The following is an 18,795-nucleotide window of genomic DNA, read 5'->3' as shown; positions in this document are numbered from 1 at the left end:
CTTAATTTGATAATCCCAATTAATTACTTTAATAGAATTGGAATGCTGAATTATGTCAAAAATGTTGTGGACCCAGGTAACATTTTTTTTTTTTTAAACCAAAACCTTTTATAGATCCCCACCAGTTCTGTATGTGTGTGATCCTGTTTTAATACTGTACAGTTATCCCACTTACAGCCTATGCAAACAATGTCTAGGTCCCAACTTCAGCTTGTACATCTTCTAAGAGCCAGCATTAATACTGTTTTATCACTCAAAACTATAGATAGAGTATTACAAACATGAACCATCTGTGTATTAGGCTGAGGTTGTTGGGTGTAGGTATAGGTTGGAAGCTGTGGTTAGTATTGAGGAACCTGCCAGGGTGGGTCCTTGAATGCCAGCTGGGTCAGGTTCTCCCTTAGCACCGGGTTCTCCTTTGTTTCCTTGAGCACCAGGTTCCCCATTGTTACCCTTAGGTGCAGGGGAACCTCTGGGGCCTTGAGGTCCAAGAGCACCACAGGCACCAGGGAAGCCAGGGGCACCAGCAATACCCAGAGTACCAGTGGTGCCAGCTTGATCGGGAGAACCGGGTTCACCACAAGCACCTTGGGGTGAACCCCTGCTATCCACAATTAAAACAGTGCTGAAGTTGCCACCTCTACAAAAGTTAGACCCTTTGATCAAATTATCTACCTCTGCCATGTACCAGATTCATGAGAAAGATACAGCAGGTTGTTTTGATATAAAGAAAGAGGGAAGCATATTCCATATGCAGGTCGAGATTACCTAACTCACACCCCCTCTTTGTGTACACCTCTTTGTGTACCACACAGATATAATATTAATAAGCTTTTGAATAATTATTGTATATGTATAGCACGGTTGTCTAGGGGTGTATACATAAACAGTGAAAGTAGAGTCTTCAGGTAGGGTTTGCAATACTGACAGTCTGGGTCATAGCATTAATGCAGACATGTGGTTAGGTACTTTTGCATTGTCAGAATACATTGAAAACACTAATATATTGCAAATATTAAAATCATATTGCAGCTGTTACCTATACCTGCAAGGATATGGTTGTAATACTTCAATTGAGTTCAAATTGAGTATCAAAAGTCTAACCACAAAAACTAAATGTTATATGCTTATAAAAATGAGTTTAACCCCTTAGCGATTTAATAGGTTGACCTCTTCCCATAGTATGGTTCCTTTTATAATTATTATATTATTTATTCTCAATTGGGTCTGCAAAATGCTTTCAATTTACCAATACAAATATAATACAGTAGTTTAGAATTGCCTCACTTATAATCATCAATTGTCTGATCTCTATTAAAAATACCATTTCATCATTTTGCTATAATCAATGAGGCATACTAGATGAATCTTAATCTTGGAAAAAACTTATCCTATACATCCATTAATTTTTTTCTTGTAAAATAACCATATAACATAACAATTGTTTATGTTAAAGATAACATTTTCTTTTTCTTTGATTTAGATAATGCAATGCACTTTAAAAGTAGAGTTAACTCTAAATACTCCCCTAATAATACGGAGAAAGAGAGAGCCATTTAAAAATGGAAACGTGGATCCACGATTTTGAAAAGCAGATTTTTTCCAGGGTCCCCTTTTTCGTGAGCTGATCAGCATTTAATCTGTTGTAAAAAGACACCAAAGGCTTGAGTTAATGACATGCAAATATTATTTAAATAGTCTTCATACTTGTAATATCACACATGTCCTCTTATAACACAGAACACAACGAATGTAGCAGATATCCAGCAGACATGCCAATACAAAAAGCATATTCATGGACAGGCAATTAACTCAATCCAAAATAAATTAATAAACGCCACACTCAAAAGAAACACAGACATAATGTAGGTTCCCATGTTCGTGTATTATGCATTGTACTGCTTTAAGATTAGATCAGAGAACCTGGCAACTGGACAGGAAAGTCGAATATTAGCAAGAAGTCCATTATTACAACAGAATTTGGGAAAACAGCAAAAATTTACAAAGACAGTGTTTTTTTTTTGCTTTTGCTTTAAGGATTACAACTCCTATTGCTCTTGGACTAGTATTCAATAATAAATCAGTTATTTAATAGATTATTACGCTGCCATTTCCATCTGTATCAATACTGAGACAAACTTATTCAAATATAATTTAAAATAACACAGCAAAATACCCATAAACATACATGTCAATTAAACTGCATACTTCAAAATGAGTAACCAAAACACACATTAATCACAATCACCATTTACACAGAATAAACTTTCAACAGTTAGTATCAAATTAGTATCAAATTTATTTAAGAGTTCTGGTACCAAAGGTTTTTTTTTTTCTTTTTAAAGAAGGGATCCCGTACGGCCATATAACGCGTTTGACTTAAACATTTGTATAACACTTGCATTAACCAGTTGCAATACATGTACCCTGTCAATAGAATTTCTCTCTTATACGCTTATAGAACATTTGGACCAGATTACACAGACATGGTATCACCTGCATTTGTCAGAACTCTCAAAGACTCAAAATATTTAAACTAGTCCATGTTAAAGGCATGGCAAAATTTTGACCGGTCAATTTGAGTTCCCAAAAGTCATAACAACACAGGTAAAAAAAACCTGATCCTACATTCCATGAACAAAATTGCAAACCCACTTCTGCACAGTTTGGGTCACAATCAATAAAATCTCAGCATCCCCATACAACAATTTACAGATTTTCACAATGCTACAGAATACATACAATGTCAGAGGAGCTGCCCAATCCTTTCTCCCTGGGGAGGGGGTAAAAGGGAGCTTTATGGAGCAGTGGGAACCCCTTGTCCCTGCTTGGGGAGGTCTAACTATCACAGCAAGGATAGCACCCAAATCATTATTATCTTTAGAGGACAGGCTGGGTAAAATGAGTATGGGGTGTAATCAGGAGGGAGTAATGATTTGGAGTTGTTAAAAACAGCCTTGTTCCCATTTTATTTATCTTAACCCCCTTATCACAGACTTTATGCTTAAAATCAGAGTTGCATAGTCACATAAAACAGCACATAAAGTAGCAAGCTTGAGTAATGCCAAACATCCATCATACAGGGTTAAAACAATGACGTCACATTTTTTTTCTTTTTTTTTAAATCTTTCTTTGCAAAAGTGACATGTACATAAACTGTTTGCAAAAGTTTCATGTACAAAAACTACAACGCAGTCTGCCAAAGACTGAAAATCTGTTTTACAACCTACCAAAGGCAACCTCTTCCAAAGAGGGATCTTGGGACGTCTCCCATACACACTTTTACCACCTGCCAAAGGTGAACCTCTACCAATGAGGAATAGTCCTTTTACCACCTACCAAAGGTGAACCTCTACCAAAGAGGAATCGCTTTTTACCATAGACAATTGTGCACAATACTGCCTGCCAAAGGCTTACCTCCTACCTAAGGAGTTAAAAAAGTCTACCTGAGACTTAAAAAAACCATGTCTACCAAAGACATTATGCAGTGAAAATCCCTCTAAAAATTAAAATAGTAAACAACCCCATTTAAATAACAAAGTAATGTGTGGGGGATAGGAGATGCAGGTAAAGAAGCTCTCCAATGAACCTCTTACCTGTCATCTCCGTTCCGACCAATTGCATCCCACTTCAGACACCAAATTGTTGGGGATTAAATCAGCCCGGACCCTTTGTGGATAATGGATATTTGCCAACTCATTCAGAGCTCTGGAAATTGGAAATGAATAGCAGAGACTTGTTCAATAACCAATTCAAAGTTTAATTAAACGTCAGTTGCATATATACCCCATTTTCATGTTGGTGGGGGTCCTGAGCATTTATTACATAATATGTTTTTCACAAGTTATAAACAGCTGTTTCTAGTTATAATCTTTCGTCATATAACGCATTACATATTTGATTAAAACCAGATATTTACAAATACCGATATCTTGGACAATTATCAAGAACATTTCAAAATCAGTATTTTTCCCGTAACTAGGATTTTATATAAATCCTATTTCCGAGAATAGAAGATAAAATGCCAAATTTATTCTTCGTTCAAATTAACCCTTATATGAACAGCTAGGATAGATATCAAAATGGATATTTGTATCTACAGTGCCGTAGTGGTCTCCTTACCTCCTCCCTGTCCTTTATCGGTCTTCTCTACCCTTCCTGTCCCTTAGTGTTTTCTCTCCCACCCTTCTCTGCTCCTTAGTGATTTCCTCTCCCCTCCCTTCCTTGTCCTTTAGGGATATTCCCACCTCCCCTCCCTGTCCCCTAGTGATTTTCTCCCCTCCCTGTGTTCCTCTCTCTCCCTTTCCCTCTCTCAGTGAGCACTTCCTGTCAGTCCGACCAGGCACAGGAAACTGAAGCTCCTGTACCACATTCCGCTGTGCTCGGCCTTTCTACACTGAGTGATTGGTCGGAGGAAGCACTGTGTGCTTCCCTTCTGCCGGTCACTCTAATATTGCATCCCCAGAGCCGGTGCGCCCTAAGGCGACCTCTTGTGCTGCCTTATGGATGCGCCGGCGCTGGGTGGAGGGTAGTTGAAAGGATGGTTAACCATCCTTGTTATTAGTTGTGCATATAATTATTAAAGTTGCCATTTATTCATATATATATATATATATATATATATATATATATATATATATACATATATGTATGTATATATATATGTATATATATATATATGTATGTATGTATATATATATATATATATATGTGTGTGTGTGTGTGTAATTGAGTTATTTATTTAAACTAAACACAATAATTTCAGTTACTCAGATATAAGAATGTCTAACTGTTCAGCTTAAAGGGACACTGTAGTCACCTGAACAACTTTAGCTTAATGAAGCAGTTTTGGTGTATAGAACATGCCCCTGCAGCCTTACTGCTCAATCCTCTGCCATTTAGGAGTTAAATCCATTTGTTTATGAACCCTAGTCACACCTCCCTGCATGTGACTTGCACAGCCTTCCATAAACACTTCCTGTAAAGAGAGCCCTATTTAGGCTTTCTTTATTGCAAGTTCTGTTTAATTAAAACTTTCTTATCCCCTGCTATGTTAATAGCTTGCTAGACCCTGCAAGAGCCTCCTGTGTGTGATTAAAGTTCAATTTAGAGATTGAGATACAATTATTTAAGGTAAATTACATCTGTTTGAAAGTGAAACCATTTTTTTTTTTCATGCAGGCTCTGTCAATCATAGCCAGGGGAGGTGTGGCTAGGGCTGCAAAAACAGAAACAAAGTGATTTAACTCCTAAATGACAGTGAATTGAGCAGTGAAATTGCAGGAGAATGATCTATACACTAAAACTGCTTTATTTAGCTAAAGTAATTTAGGTGACTATAGTGTTCCCCTTTACAATAATTGGGAGAAATAAAACATGTCTTATAATCTAGTCATTTTTTAAGTCTTGAAGGAGTTTAAAATATAATATATTATAAATTTTATTGCTGTGGAGTAGGGATCGACTCATTATCGGTTTTACCGATATTATCGGCGGATATTTGGTATTTTAGGCAATATCGGTATCGGCCAATATAGATACCCGGGGGGGGGGGGGGCAGCAAGCTGTTACTTACCTTTGCAGCAGCTCCTCCAGCTCCCTGTGTAAATCTTGCAAGACCCGCGGCCATCAGAGCGTTGCCACAGGTTACCATGGCAACGCCCAGTGCGGCACGCAGGCCGTGAGATTTACACAAGGAGCTGGAGAAGCTGCTGCAAAGTAACAGCTTGCTGCCGGCCCCTCCACTGCTCAGCCCATACCATACCAGGAGCAGAGAAGGGTGGGAGAGGCTATAGCCCCCCTCCCTGGCCAGGTAACATGCACGGAGGGTGGACAAAAAATATTTTAAAAATATTAAAAATTTAAATAAGAAATGCCCCCCCTCCTCCTCACTATACACACACTACATTCACTATACACACACTACATTTACTTTACACACCACACACTACATTCAATATACACACACTACACACTGCATTCACTTTACACACACATACTGCATTCACTTTACACATCACACACTACATTCACTGTACACACACTACACAAACACACACACTCTGCATTCATTATATACACACTAAACAAATACTCACTGCATTCACTATACACACTACACAAACACACCCTACATTCAATATATACACACTACACAAACACACACAGCTCCCCTGTCTAAACACACTGCATCCACTACACGTGGCATGTATATTTTGTGCATTTACCTTTAGAAATAGTTTATTTTTTCAAAATGGTAAATGTACAGAATATCGGCAAGTTATCGGCTATCGGCCTGAAAGTTCACAGATTATCGGTATCGGCTCTAAAAAAATCTATATCTGTCGATCCCTACTGTGGAGATCAATAATGCAGACATTACTGTGGGTTTGAATTCATGATGTAACCACATTTCAATGTGAGAAAATTAAATTGTTTTCCTTAAATCTAGTTATTACCTCAATGTGTTCTAAAACTATGAGTTTTCTCCACTTTATGTGTAGGTGCTCTTTGGCACTGCTGATGGACAAGTTATAGTTATGGACTGCCATGGCAGGATGTTGGCACATGTTCTACTTCATGAGTCCGATGGTATTCTAAGTATGTCCTGGAATTATCCCAGCTTTTTGGTAGAGGACAGCAGCGAAAGTGACACAGATTCAGATGACTATTCACCACCACAAGGTAATGAAATCTAGCACTTGACCATGGCTAGCATTATTTATTAAGTTGCAAGTGTATATTTTCTGGCTAAAGTAACAGATTCATGAAATCAGTTCTAAATTTATATTCACACCTAGGGCTTCCTCCTAATTTAGAATGATTTTGTAAGCCAACTTCAAGTAATACTAGATATAATTTTCTTGAAAAGAAGGCAGTTGTGGTGAACAATATTTTAAAAGAAACATGACTTACATGGTTGGGATTCACTTTTGACTAGTCATGTACCCATTCCTCTTTATTAATAAACATTTGTAATAAGTTCAGACTGTATCATTTTGTTTATGGTTTTCTGAAGCTTCAAAACTGTACACGTTTAAATAAAGGAACATACATTAGAGTAGGATGCTCATTTGCATAGAGTGCCACATTTTGTAGATCTGAAATGGATAAAGGGCGAAATAATATATGTATGTGTATATATAATATAATAGTTAGATGACCAGGAGCTACTATTTAGGATATAGAGGAAATGTAATAGTATATTGTGCGAGAAAAAAACAAACAAACTGTAATTCAGTATGTGATAAATATATAAAAACAGATAATATAGTACAATATTAAATTAAATGAGATAAAATACAAAAGGAGGTAAAGAAATAAGGTGGATAAGAAAATGTAACTAAATATGTATTGGAGTTCAACTTCTTGAATAATCAAAAAGTCACTTTAAAGTCCAAATAGAGTTCAAAATATACCAAACCAAGATTGGGTGCTGTTGTGGTCTATAAGGTTGCAACACCTAAACAGCCAAGTGGAGAATGGTTGCAGGACCAAAATGTGTTTGCTGATATATAATATAGCACTTAAAAAGCTATTTAACAGGCTAGAACAAAAAAAAAACTGTTATCTACTCACTTACAGAAAATTACTGTGTAATGATATGAATAATTACTACTTTGCGTACCTTCAATTTCCACTGGATGGCTAAATAACTTTTAAAAGATTAATTAAATGTAGTAATAAAAGTATCCACTTGGCCTCAGGATACCTAAATCATAAAGTGCTGTCCATAGTTCATTCTATATGATTAAACCTTTATTTAATGATAAGATTAAAAAAAAAAACCTTACATTTCACAGTGGATTAAAAGCCAAATAAGGAGTCAAATCATGTCTTGAGATGGCTTTAAATGGGATGGGGACTGCAGTACTTCCAGCTGTTCAGTCCAAACTGATGACCAAGATGCTGTGCAATCACGTTGTGATCGCTTGTTATGGTTGGAAGTGGAGTGGTTCGTCTTAGGTGTTTTATGAATTAGAGATCCACTTACTCAGAGGCTGTTAGCCAGAATAGGGTCTGGGCTCTAGTTTTTATTTATTCATTTTTGTATAATATGATAAAATAAAATGAAACAAGGGGGTACAGAAAGGAAAAGGGGGGGGGAGGCAAGGGGGTACATCCAGTTTTGCACACAATGTGTGACATCATATTTACCATCATCTTTTTAATATATGCCATGTAATTTTTTAACCGTCAACCTTTAGTTGCTCCTGTAGTTGTCATCATGGATCCTGCCTACTTTAACCCTTTTGAAAGGCGAGATCTTGTGCAAGTGTAGTGGCTAATCTGTCTTGTGTGTGTGTGTGTGTGTGTACTGCATGGTGGTGAAGACGCTATCCACTAAGTGTCTTTAGCTTAGACTGCTATGTCTATTTCCTTCCACACGGGTTATGTGGTAACTTATAAGTGCCCCGGTTCACATAGGTCAAAGCCTAGTACAAGTCGAGTGTCTGTCTTGCAAAGACTGCCAAGGGACATATATGGTCAATGTACCAGTTGTAGAATTGCCTTACATGAATAGCAGCAGAGCAGAGTCAAACAGGTATATGCGTTCACCACCTGGTAGATAGGGATAAACCCCAGGAACCTCCCAGACTCTTATACTATGCCCTGCTTGGTATCATGCATAATCTGGGTTTGAGCTAAGTGTCTTGGGAAAGGTACGCCATGGATCCCATGTTTGGTCGTTCTTTGAGTATTGTTTACTAACCGAGAAGGTAACCTCTTCCATTTGTCTGACAAATTCAACGTTATGTATCTATTCCCTGATTGTAGATATGTTTGCCTGTTTCCATAGCACAGTCTTGTGTCAGCATTCCAATATATGTCTCAAAAAAGAGGGGGAATGGAAAATCATAGGAAAACATGTTAAAACATCAATATATAAAAAATATGAACCAAAACACTCACAAGGGTAGAGCAATCAAGTCTGCTCTAAACTTTGCTGGCTTATCATGCAAATATGCAAGCTGGGAACTGTGGTGAAGATAGAAATCTTTATTTGACATTTTCCAATAAAAAAACACTTGTAAGTCCCTTTTATGCTTGTTTCCTCCTTGTGATAAGTGCTGTCATAAATAATCTCCTTCTTGGCGCCGGCTATGCAGAATTCTGTGTGTCTAGAGACGTACTGAAACAATCACTTCCGGGAGGCGGGGCTTAGCGGCCATCGAGCATGATGACGTAATTCCGTCAGAGCATGATGACGCGTTTCGCCGATGGGTTCGGCTTCATCAGATCCGCCCAATGTTACACCACAGTTTGAATTTAAGTCCTATTGAGGGGCGTGTTCGCCCAAAAAAACATCAGAAATTCTGGCATTTTGATAGGTCAATTCACAATACTTTATTAGCCTAATTGATTGCTACTAACTTCTCTGACGAGAGGATTATCCACAAAACTGTTAAAAACTATTTGGTCGTAGAAAATTACAAATATTTATATAAATCAATACAATATAATTACCCACATACACCAAAAAAAGAGAAAACATTACCAATCTAGATATATATCAGTGGTGCTACCACCTTAGGTGAATGTGTAAATCAAATAAAAGTAAGGATAAATACCCCAATGTAACAGATGTCAGTAGGTATTAGCCCTGTACATAAAAATCAGGAAAATCATAGCATAATACTGCAATGGTGAGTAGATCTAATATAGTAGTGTATATAGTCCAACTCACATATGATGGAGCCTGTTAACAAAGGAACTGGCTCAGGTAGTGTCACTTAGAGAAACGTTCTGAGATGAATTCCAAAAGGATGGAGCTTGATCCTCAATGTATAGGAGGAACAGGATAGGCAAACACCAGTTAGAAGTATAACAATAATATCATTTATTAAAAAATATATAAAATCTTACATTCAGAATTCTGTGATGCCAACAAAGAGCACAACGCGTTTCGACGCTAGAATACGTCTTCCTCAGGTGCAATATAAAAACAAATTCCATGCACATTTAAAAAAAGAATTTTGGCTTGGAAACGGGTACTTAGAACCCGCTCCCTTCGCCCATAAACCAATAAAATCTGTCCATTTCATCTTCCAATCCGGACTTTAATAATGCCGTAATCATATCCCTCTACTTCCGTATTCGTGCGTTCCACCGCTGATACTTCCGGATTCGCGTGCGTTCCACCTGTAATACTGGTGTGTTCCACCACTTTTGTATGCGTCTTGCCTCAAAGTTCAATGCAACTTGTATTCATTACGGACTGCTTACCACAGTTTTTAAAAATCCTTTATTGTTCATAAAGCAGTCCTTACATATAAGTGATCAGGATGGCTCAAGGAAAAAAGGGGGAAAACACATGAAAACGTAATCAGTAAAAATAACCACAAATAAAATATATATATATATATATATATATTTTTTTTTTGTAAATATAATTTATTTCATTTTTAATTGACAGACTTACAAAACAATACCATCTACAGTAATATATATATATATATATATATATATATATATATATATATATATATATATATATATATATATATATATAGAAAGTGCACGGTGACCGTTTTCCTCAAATTAAAGAGGACATAAGACTAAAACATTGCCATATTCCTAATTCGTGGTGGTTCCACTTATCTTGTGCTCATAACAATTATTACATACAATAAATCCATATTTATAGTTTAAAGTACATTATATTTATCCATACAAATCATCCTCATTTTCTTATTTATATAGCACCACTTCTTAAAGCGGCACTGTCATGCCGAACTTACCTTTCCTCAATCTCTTCCTCTTCTCCCCCTCTCTCGGGATCTGTTATTCTTTTCTTCCTGTCTTCTTTAGTTTTCTTTAAAATCATAAGACAAAGTAGGGACTCTTTGTCTTATGGAGGATTTCTCCGCTTGACCAGCTCAGACCAGCGGAGGAGCAAAATGTGCTTCATTTCCGCTGGTCAGAGCAATTTTCCCATAATCCTTACCTTTCCTCTGTGTTCCCTCGATGCTTCCTGTCATTTTAGATGAAACTGCCGAATTGCGTTCTAACTGAATGAGAACAGTATGTTAGTTTGTTTTAGAATGCAATTCGCACTTTGTTCGGATCGGAATTTCTTTCGAATGAATAAAACTCCGATCCTATTCATTGCTGTGGCTGCATCTTGCAGCCGCTTAGTAGATAACTCCCTAATTCCCACGGTATTAGGGAGCTATCTACTAAAAGGCTGAAAGACCTAAACTGGTCTTTCAGCCAAATTTACTAACACTAACTAAAAATGACTTAGTATTAGTAAATAATATGCCCCTACTCGCTATACCGCGAGTAGGGGCATGTCTAGTAAGCAGTGAGCAGCCTGTACAAAAAACAGAAAACACTGTAAAAATAAACAGAACGCCTATTGGCCCCCACCCCTAAACGACGAGTGGGGGCCCTAAAGTAAAATAAGGGAGGGAGACCTATTGTCCCCCCTGGCCCCCACCCCTGAGCGGTGGGTGGGGGCCATAAATTACAATGGGGGGGACCTACTGTCCTCCCCCCCCGGCCCCCACCCCTGGGCGGCGGGTGGGGGCCATAATGGTAATAAGGGGGGGGGGACCTACTGTCCTCTCCCCGGCCCCCACCCTGGCACGGTGGGTGGGGGCCATAAATCACAATGGGGGGGACCAACTGTCCTCCCCCACGGCCCCCACCCCTGGGCGGCGGGTGGGGGCCATAATGGTAATAAGGGGGGGACCTACTGTCCTCCCCCCCCGGCCCCCACCCCTGAGCGGCGGGTGGGGGCACTAAGTCAATTCCCCCCCGCCACCCCCATCAAGGTGACTAGGGATCCCCAAGCCCCTAGTCACCCACCCCCCACCCAAATAAAAATGCCTCTACCTACCCCCCTCACCCTAAAAAATAGTTAGGGGGGAATAAAATTGCTAACCTATAAAGTAAAATTAAACTTACCACTCGACGTCTTCTTTTTTCTAAAATCTTCATTTTTCAGCCCAAAAAAAGGCCAAATAAAAAACCATCATACCCGTCGAACTAAAAATAAAATTAAAAAACCTGAGCGCAAAAAAAAAACCCGACGGAAAAGAAAAAACCCGAGCGCAAAATAAATAATCCATCTTCACCCATGGAGGGCTCCGCGCAGACTGAGCTCCGCAGGGCGGGGAAAGGCTTATAAAGCCTTGCCCCGCCCTGCAATTAGGCTAAGAACACTCTGATTGGTGGGTTTAAGCCAATCAGAGTGTTCTTTGTCATTTTACAAGCGTGGGAAAGTTCTTTGGAATTTTCCCACGCTTGTAAAATGACACAGAGCACTGTGATTGGATGGATTTCAAGCCATCCAATCACAGTGCTCTGTGTCATTTTACAAGCGTGGGAAAGTTCTTTGGAATTTTCCCACGCTTGTAAAATGACACAGAGCACTGTGATTGGATGGATTTCAAGCCATCCAATCACAGTGCTCTGTGTCATTTTACAAGCGTGGGAAAGTTCTTTGGAATTTTCCCACGCTTGTAAAATGACACAGAGCACTGTGATTGGATGGATTTCAATCATCCAATCACAGTGCTCTGTGTCATTTTACACAGCGTGGGAAAGTTCTTTGGAATTTTCCCACGCTTGTAAAATGACACAGAGCACTGTGATTGGGTGGCTTGAAATCCATCCAATCACAGTGCTCTGTGTAATTTTACACAGCGTGGGAAAGTTCTTTGGAACTTTCCCACGCTTGTAAAATGACACAGAGCACTGTGATTGGATGGCTTGAAATCCACAGTGCTCTGTGTCATTTTACAAGCGTGGGAAAATTCCAAAGAACTTTCCCACGCTTGTAAAATGACAAATAACACTCTGATTGGCTTAAACCCACCAATCAGAGTGTTCTTAGCCTAATTGCAGGGCGGGGCAAGGCCCCCACTCGCCGCCCAGGGGTGGGGGCCGGGGGGGGAGGACAGTAGGTCCCCCCCCCCCCCTCATTACCATTATGGCCCCCACCTGCCGCCCAGGGGTGGGGCCAGCGGGGGAGGACAGTAGGTTCCCCCCATTACCATTATGGCCCCCACCCGCCGCCCAGGGTGGGGGCCGGGGGGGAGGACAGTAGATCCCCCCCTTATTACCATAATGGCCCCCACCCGCCGCCCAGGGGGCCAGGGGGATATTAATCTCCTTTATGCTATTATGGGGTTCATATTGACCCCCATAGAGTTAGGGGGGACCTGGGGGGCTTATGAAGTGGTGGGGAGCACAGCTCCCTGACGCTTCTGTCTTTACATATTACAAGGAGGGAGCTGCACGCCGGTAGCTCCCTCCTTGTAATAAACCGAACAAACAAACGAACACTGATATTCGGTGTTTGTTTGTTCGTTTGATTTTTTCTATTCATTCGTCTGTCTGATGAATGAATGAATAGGTGAAATTCCCGTTCGCATGTCCAGGTGTTTCACTGGGCATGTGCGGGAATCTCACAGTCTGTCTAGTGTGGGCAGATGACGTGTCCCACAGGGACTTCACCTACCCACACAAAGATGGCGGTGCCCTGAATAAAGATCGGGGCAGAAGATAAAGAATAAAAAATAGGTAATGTGGGGGGCCTAGGGGCATTTGGGGGTGACTAGGAGGTCGATTGGATGTAGTGGAGGCGGGAGGGGGGTTAAAAAAAAAAAAACTGGATTCGGCATGACAGTGCCGCTTTAACTATTTAACTTCTTACACCTTCATTACTGTGATAGACTTAACACACATTACAAAAACAAACACTATTATGCATTGCAAACCCTACTTGGGGAACTTCAGTGGGCCACTATACCATTGACTCATATTTAAAAAGAAAAAAAAACAAGATATTATCCTAATTATTTTGTCCAGGAATTTATATAGTCAATCTCTCCATTTTTTTCCCCCAAAAATTACAAACTTCTCTAATTTTTACTGACTGATATCCCAAGGCCTCCATAGTTAATTGGTATTGGACTTGTGAATATAATTGGTTCTGTGTAAAGTTCACACTACTCTTCCAATTCCTTGCGATTATTATTTTTATTGCAGCAACAAAGTGGACATATATAAATGTTTCTTTAAAATGTAGTGATTGTAGGTTTAAGTGGAATAAACCATTATGATGACCTCTAGGGATATTTGTCTCTGTAATATACTCCAATGATTCAAATGCCATATACCACAAGTTTTTAACCTTACTGCATTCCAACCATATATGACCAAAAGTCCCCTCTTTCTCATTACATCTCCAACACATTAGAGAATTAGAGGTATACATTTTGGCCATTCTGGTGGGAACTAGATACCAACGGTTCATTAGTTTAAATAATACCTCAAGAAGGCTCAAATAATGTATTATTTTACCTGTCTGGAATAATACTTGGTCCCATGGTCCCATTCAGTCTTAAAAATCTGTATATTTAATTCATTACTCCATTTCTGAATATTTACATTCATAATAGGTGCCTCAATTTGTAGAAGAGCACTCCTTGCCTTTGAAACTATTTGCGGTACATTCTCATTTTTTAATAAAGCTATCAAATCTTCTATTCCCTCTGTGGGTCGATATAACAAATACTGTTTGATAAAACCTCTGATTCTTAGATAATTATACCACTCCTGCCTGGGTGGCGAAAATTCTTGTATCAAATTTTGGAATGATTTGATTTTATCTCCCAATATTATTTGGTTTATAGAATTAATGCCTTTCCCTGTCCATACACTTATATTTAAATCTTGCATCCTTAATTGTATAATACTAAAGTTAAAGTTTCCCAATATTTTATCACTTATTCCACAATTAGTCCTCAGCTTTTCCCATTCCTTCAAGATTGATTTCAAACAATTATTTAAAGAACACACCTTATTAATTCTTTCATCTTGTTTAGTTAACCAAATTAATTGATACACTTTGTCCATTTCTGTCATCTCTTTTTCTAATTGATACCAGCCCACTTCCTCAGAACTTATAAGTTGCGTTTTATATATGGAACATCATATTAGCTAAATAGATTATATTGACATTTGGAAAATGTATCCCACCTTTCCTACTCTTCTGCATCAAGAGTTTTTTATTCATCCTCGGCCTTTTTCCTTTCCAGATGAAATTATTTATATCTCGTTGTATCATAGATAACCATGGTTGTGGCATTCTCAAGGGGATCATACGAAATAGATAGGACCATTTAGGGAGTAAATATGAGTTAACCAAATTAATTCTACCCCACCAAGATAATTCAGTTTGTCTCCATCTTTTTAATAACCCATGAGTTGATCTAAATGTTTTTAAAAAATGTGTTTGCATCATATCTTTTTGGTCATCAGTAAGCGTTATTCCCAAATAAGATATTGTGTTTTTATCACAATTACATTTGTATTTATCTTTTATATATAGGCTATATTCTCTAGAAATGTTTATAGCTATAAAAGTAGATTTAGTTAAATTTATTTTAGAATTTGAAATCAGACTATATTTATCTACCTCTTCCATCAAGGCACCAAGCGATTCGACAGGGTCGGTTAGGGTCAAAATCAGATCGTCTGCATATAGGTTTAACCCCTTAAGGACACATGACGTGTCTGACACGTCATGATTCCCTTTTATTCCAGAAGTTTGGTCCTTAAGGGGTTAATTTAATCTCACTATAGCTAAAGCCTTTTATTCGAGAATTATTTCTTAAATTAATAGCTAGAATCTCCATATAAGATGGGCGATAGAGGACAGCCCTGTCTCGTTCCATTTTTTAGTGTAAACCAATCTGCACATATGTTTGGGGCCACTGTTCTTGCTTTTGGACCTTCATATAGTGCCAAAATTGCTTTAAGCATCCATCCCTGTATGCCAAATTTTTCCATAGTTTTCTTTAGAAAGACCCAACCGACCCTGTTGAAAGCTTTCTCGGCATCTACTGCCTTTTTTTTAAGAGAATCTGCATTTTCTTTAGAGGGAGACTACTTGTTCTTATTTGAGGCCTTTTTTAATTCATCTTGAAATACCAAAAAAAGTTTATTATTTTCTGCCTTATATCTAGTTTGTATGCTTATTATATTGCCTCTAATGGTAGATTTAAATGCACACCAATTATTTATATATGAGGTATCATTTGGATCATTTTCAAGAAAAAAAAACTTTCAATTTGTTTTTCCAATATGTCAATATTGGTCTTAGATTTTAACAAATTATCATTCATACGCCAGGTTTCACGGTTAATCCTGATCCATTGGTTTTTTGTCCCCCACATATTAATACTGTGATCTGACCAAGTATTATCAAGTATCTTACAATATTTAATATTTGTTAATGCTGTTGTGTTTCCCCAAACCATATCAATTCGAGAGTAAGACAGATGTACACGCGACAAAAACGTATATTCCAGTGAATCAGGATTGATCGTTCTCCATAAATCAAAATAGTCAAAATTAATCATATTTCTCTTAATAGATTTTGCAAGCGTATCTGTTCTTTTTTGATGTAATAATATTGAAGTTGTCTTTTTATCTAATATCGGGTCCAATACACATGCCTATTTTAATGGATTCCATTAAACCCAAAACTTTTTTTAAGGTTGGAGCAGGAAAATCATTAGGGAGATATATATTAGTCAACGTATAAGGTATCTCATTCAATTTACAGCAGACTATAACATATCTACCTTCCTTGTCTTTAATTTGATGTAATATATCTACTTTTAATGTGTGGGAAAAAACTATTGCTACACCTCTTTTCTTTTTCCCGCTTAATGAGGCATGTATCACTGTAGGGAACTTTAATCCACCCCAACCATGGTTATCCATATCTATCCAATGGGTTTCTTGAAAGAAACCTACTTCTACTTTATTTCTTAATATATATTAGAAAATTTTTGCTTGGAGAATTTAAACCCTGGACGTTAACCGAAATCATCTTTACCATTTCAAATCATAAACCCTTAATACCACTGTCCCCAAGAGAGTTGCAATGCATTTACATAAAACACAAATAGTCCATTTAACATAGACCAAAAATAGCCTTATGGGAAATACACCCAGTCTGGCCCAACACAGCCTGGCTCCTGGAAGGTTGTCTCTCAACTCACCCCCCAAGGGCCATCTATGTTCACATGATATGGTATCTTTAGTTACCATATCTCGGTGTTTGTGTAAAAAAAAAAAATGACACTTGGTGAGGCAATATAGAATCAGAGTGACCGAAAATCCTATTCCTTATTTTAAGAACACCCTACTATCTCATTTAATTATTGATTTTTTTTTAAATTCCACCCCTGTGTATGCATAATCCATCCCTTTGTTATTTTAAATCTTACCAAGACTACTTAAACATATAACCAATACATCCTAACGCTTTATATATTTCCCCACAGTGTAAACGTAATCCATCCTTTTACAGTGTTAATTCATTCCATACTTCTTACACATATTGCCAATACATCCAACTTCCTATTACATCAATACTTATTCTATAAATTTGAATTATTATTTACTACCGCCGTATTTATCTCTATCCCTTCTCATCCCCCCAGACACTCACTATCATTAATATCACAATATAATGAAGAAGAGAGAGAGAGAGAAAAAAAAAAGTGATTCTTTATATATATTCATTATCACTTTATATATTCCACCACTGTGTATGAATGATCCTTCCTTTTGTTATTTTAAATTTTAATAAGACTACCTAAACATATAACCAATACATCCTAATACTTTATAAATGTCCTCTTTGTGTAACATAATCCATCCTTTTATAGTGTTAATTATTTCCCTACTTCTTACACGTGTAACTTCCTATTGGATCAGTACTTATTCTATAAATTTGAATTATTAAATTCAATTACTATAACATAAAAAAAAAAGTGAATAATTATAATTGTCCTCTTTCATCCGGACAGCTTCAGGGCTTCTTCAGTTGTTAATTATTGTGTTGGTCCCGATATTAGTGTTTCTTCCATCCATTTTCTCAAAGCATCCAAGGTTGTAAATTTTTCATTTTTTTCTCTCCAGAAAATCCTAAGACATTTGGGGAATCCCCATATGTACTTCACCTCTTTAGCTCTTAAAATAGATAATTCTTGGCTGAAACTTTTCCGCCATGTTCTTGTGTAAAAAGATAAATCTGGGAAAATCTTGAGATTCTTGAATCTTTCTTCCAAGACCGGATTATTTCTTAATGAGATCATTATTTGGTTTTTGATATGGAGAGATTGAAATTTAACTATTACGTCTCTTGGTAATGTTTCTGCCACATTTCTAGGCCTAGGTAGCCTGTGAAATCTTTCTAATTCAGAGTCTTTTAAACCAACTTGAGATAGTTCCGACTCAAAATATTCAATTAGAATTTTTTTCAATGTTGAATCAATAACTTGTTCAGGGATATTGCGAATTCTTATGTTGGTTCTCCTCGAACGATCTTCAAAGTCATTTAATTTATCCTCTAATTGAGCTACTTTGGATTGCAAGTCTGCCGTTAATGACTCTATATGAACATATTTTAGGTCGGTTTGCATCATCTTAGACTCTATAGATTCCAATTGGACTTTCATGCTTCTTAATTCTTGTTTTAGATCAGATGATCCTCTTTGAATATCTTCTTTAATAATATTCTGAAATGTATCCAGGTAATTAATTAAAGTCTCTTCAGTAAGGGGTTTTCCTGCCTGTGCAGCATGAGAGGGATTAGAGTTAAATTTGGGGGGAGGGGAATTATCCTGATTTTCAGAAAGCAATTGAAATGTATTTTGAGAAGGGGAGAAATAGCCTGATAGCCTTTTTTCAGTAATGGGATCTTTTTTTTCTCTCTTTCTCTTTTCTTCCTGTGGTTTTCTAGTTGCCATTTTGTATTATTTA

General features: G+C 37.6%; 1 protein-coding gene across 1 annotated transcript in view; it reads left to right on the top strand.

The window, feature by feature from the left end:
• The window catches only part of TULP4 (TUB like protein 4), a 407,212-nt gene that overhangs the window by 97,394 nt on the left and 291,023 nt on the right, over window positions 1-18,795 (top strand). The window contains exon 4 of the mRNA XM_063443403.1: window positions 6,504-6,684. Coding sequence (XP_063299473.1) covers window positions 6,504-6,684 — 181 coding nt within the window. The remainder of the gene's footprint in view (window positions 1-6,503; window positions 6,685-18,795) is intronic.

Source organism: Pelobates fuscus, chromosome 2 (assembly GCF_036172605.1).
Source record: "Pelobates fuscus isolate aPelFus1 chromosome 2, aPelFus1.pri, whole genome shotgun sequence".
Classification (NCBI taxonomy): Eukaryota; Metazoa; Chordata; class Amphibia; order Anura; family Pelobatidae; genus Pelobates; species Pelobates fuscus.
Note: the sequence above shows the minus strand (reverse complement) of the source record. Positions and strands in the feature narration are given on the sequence as shown.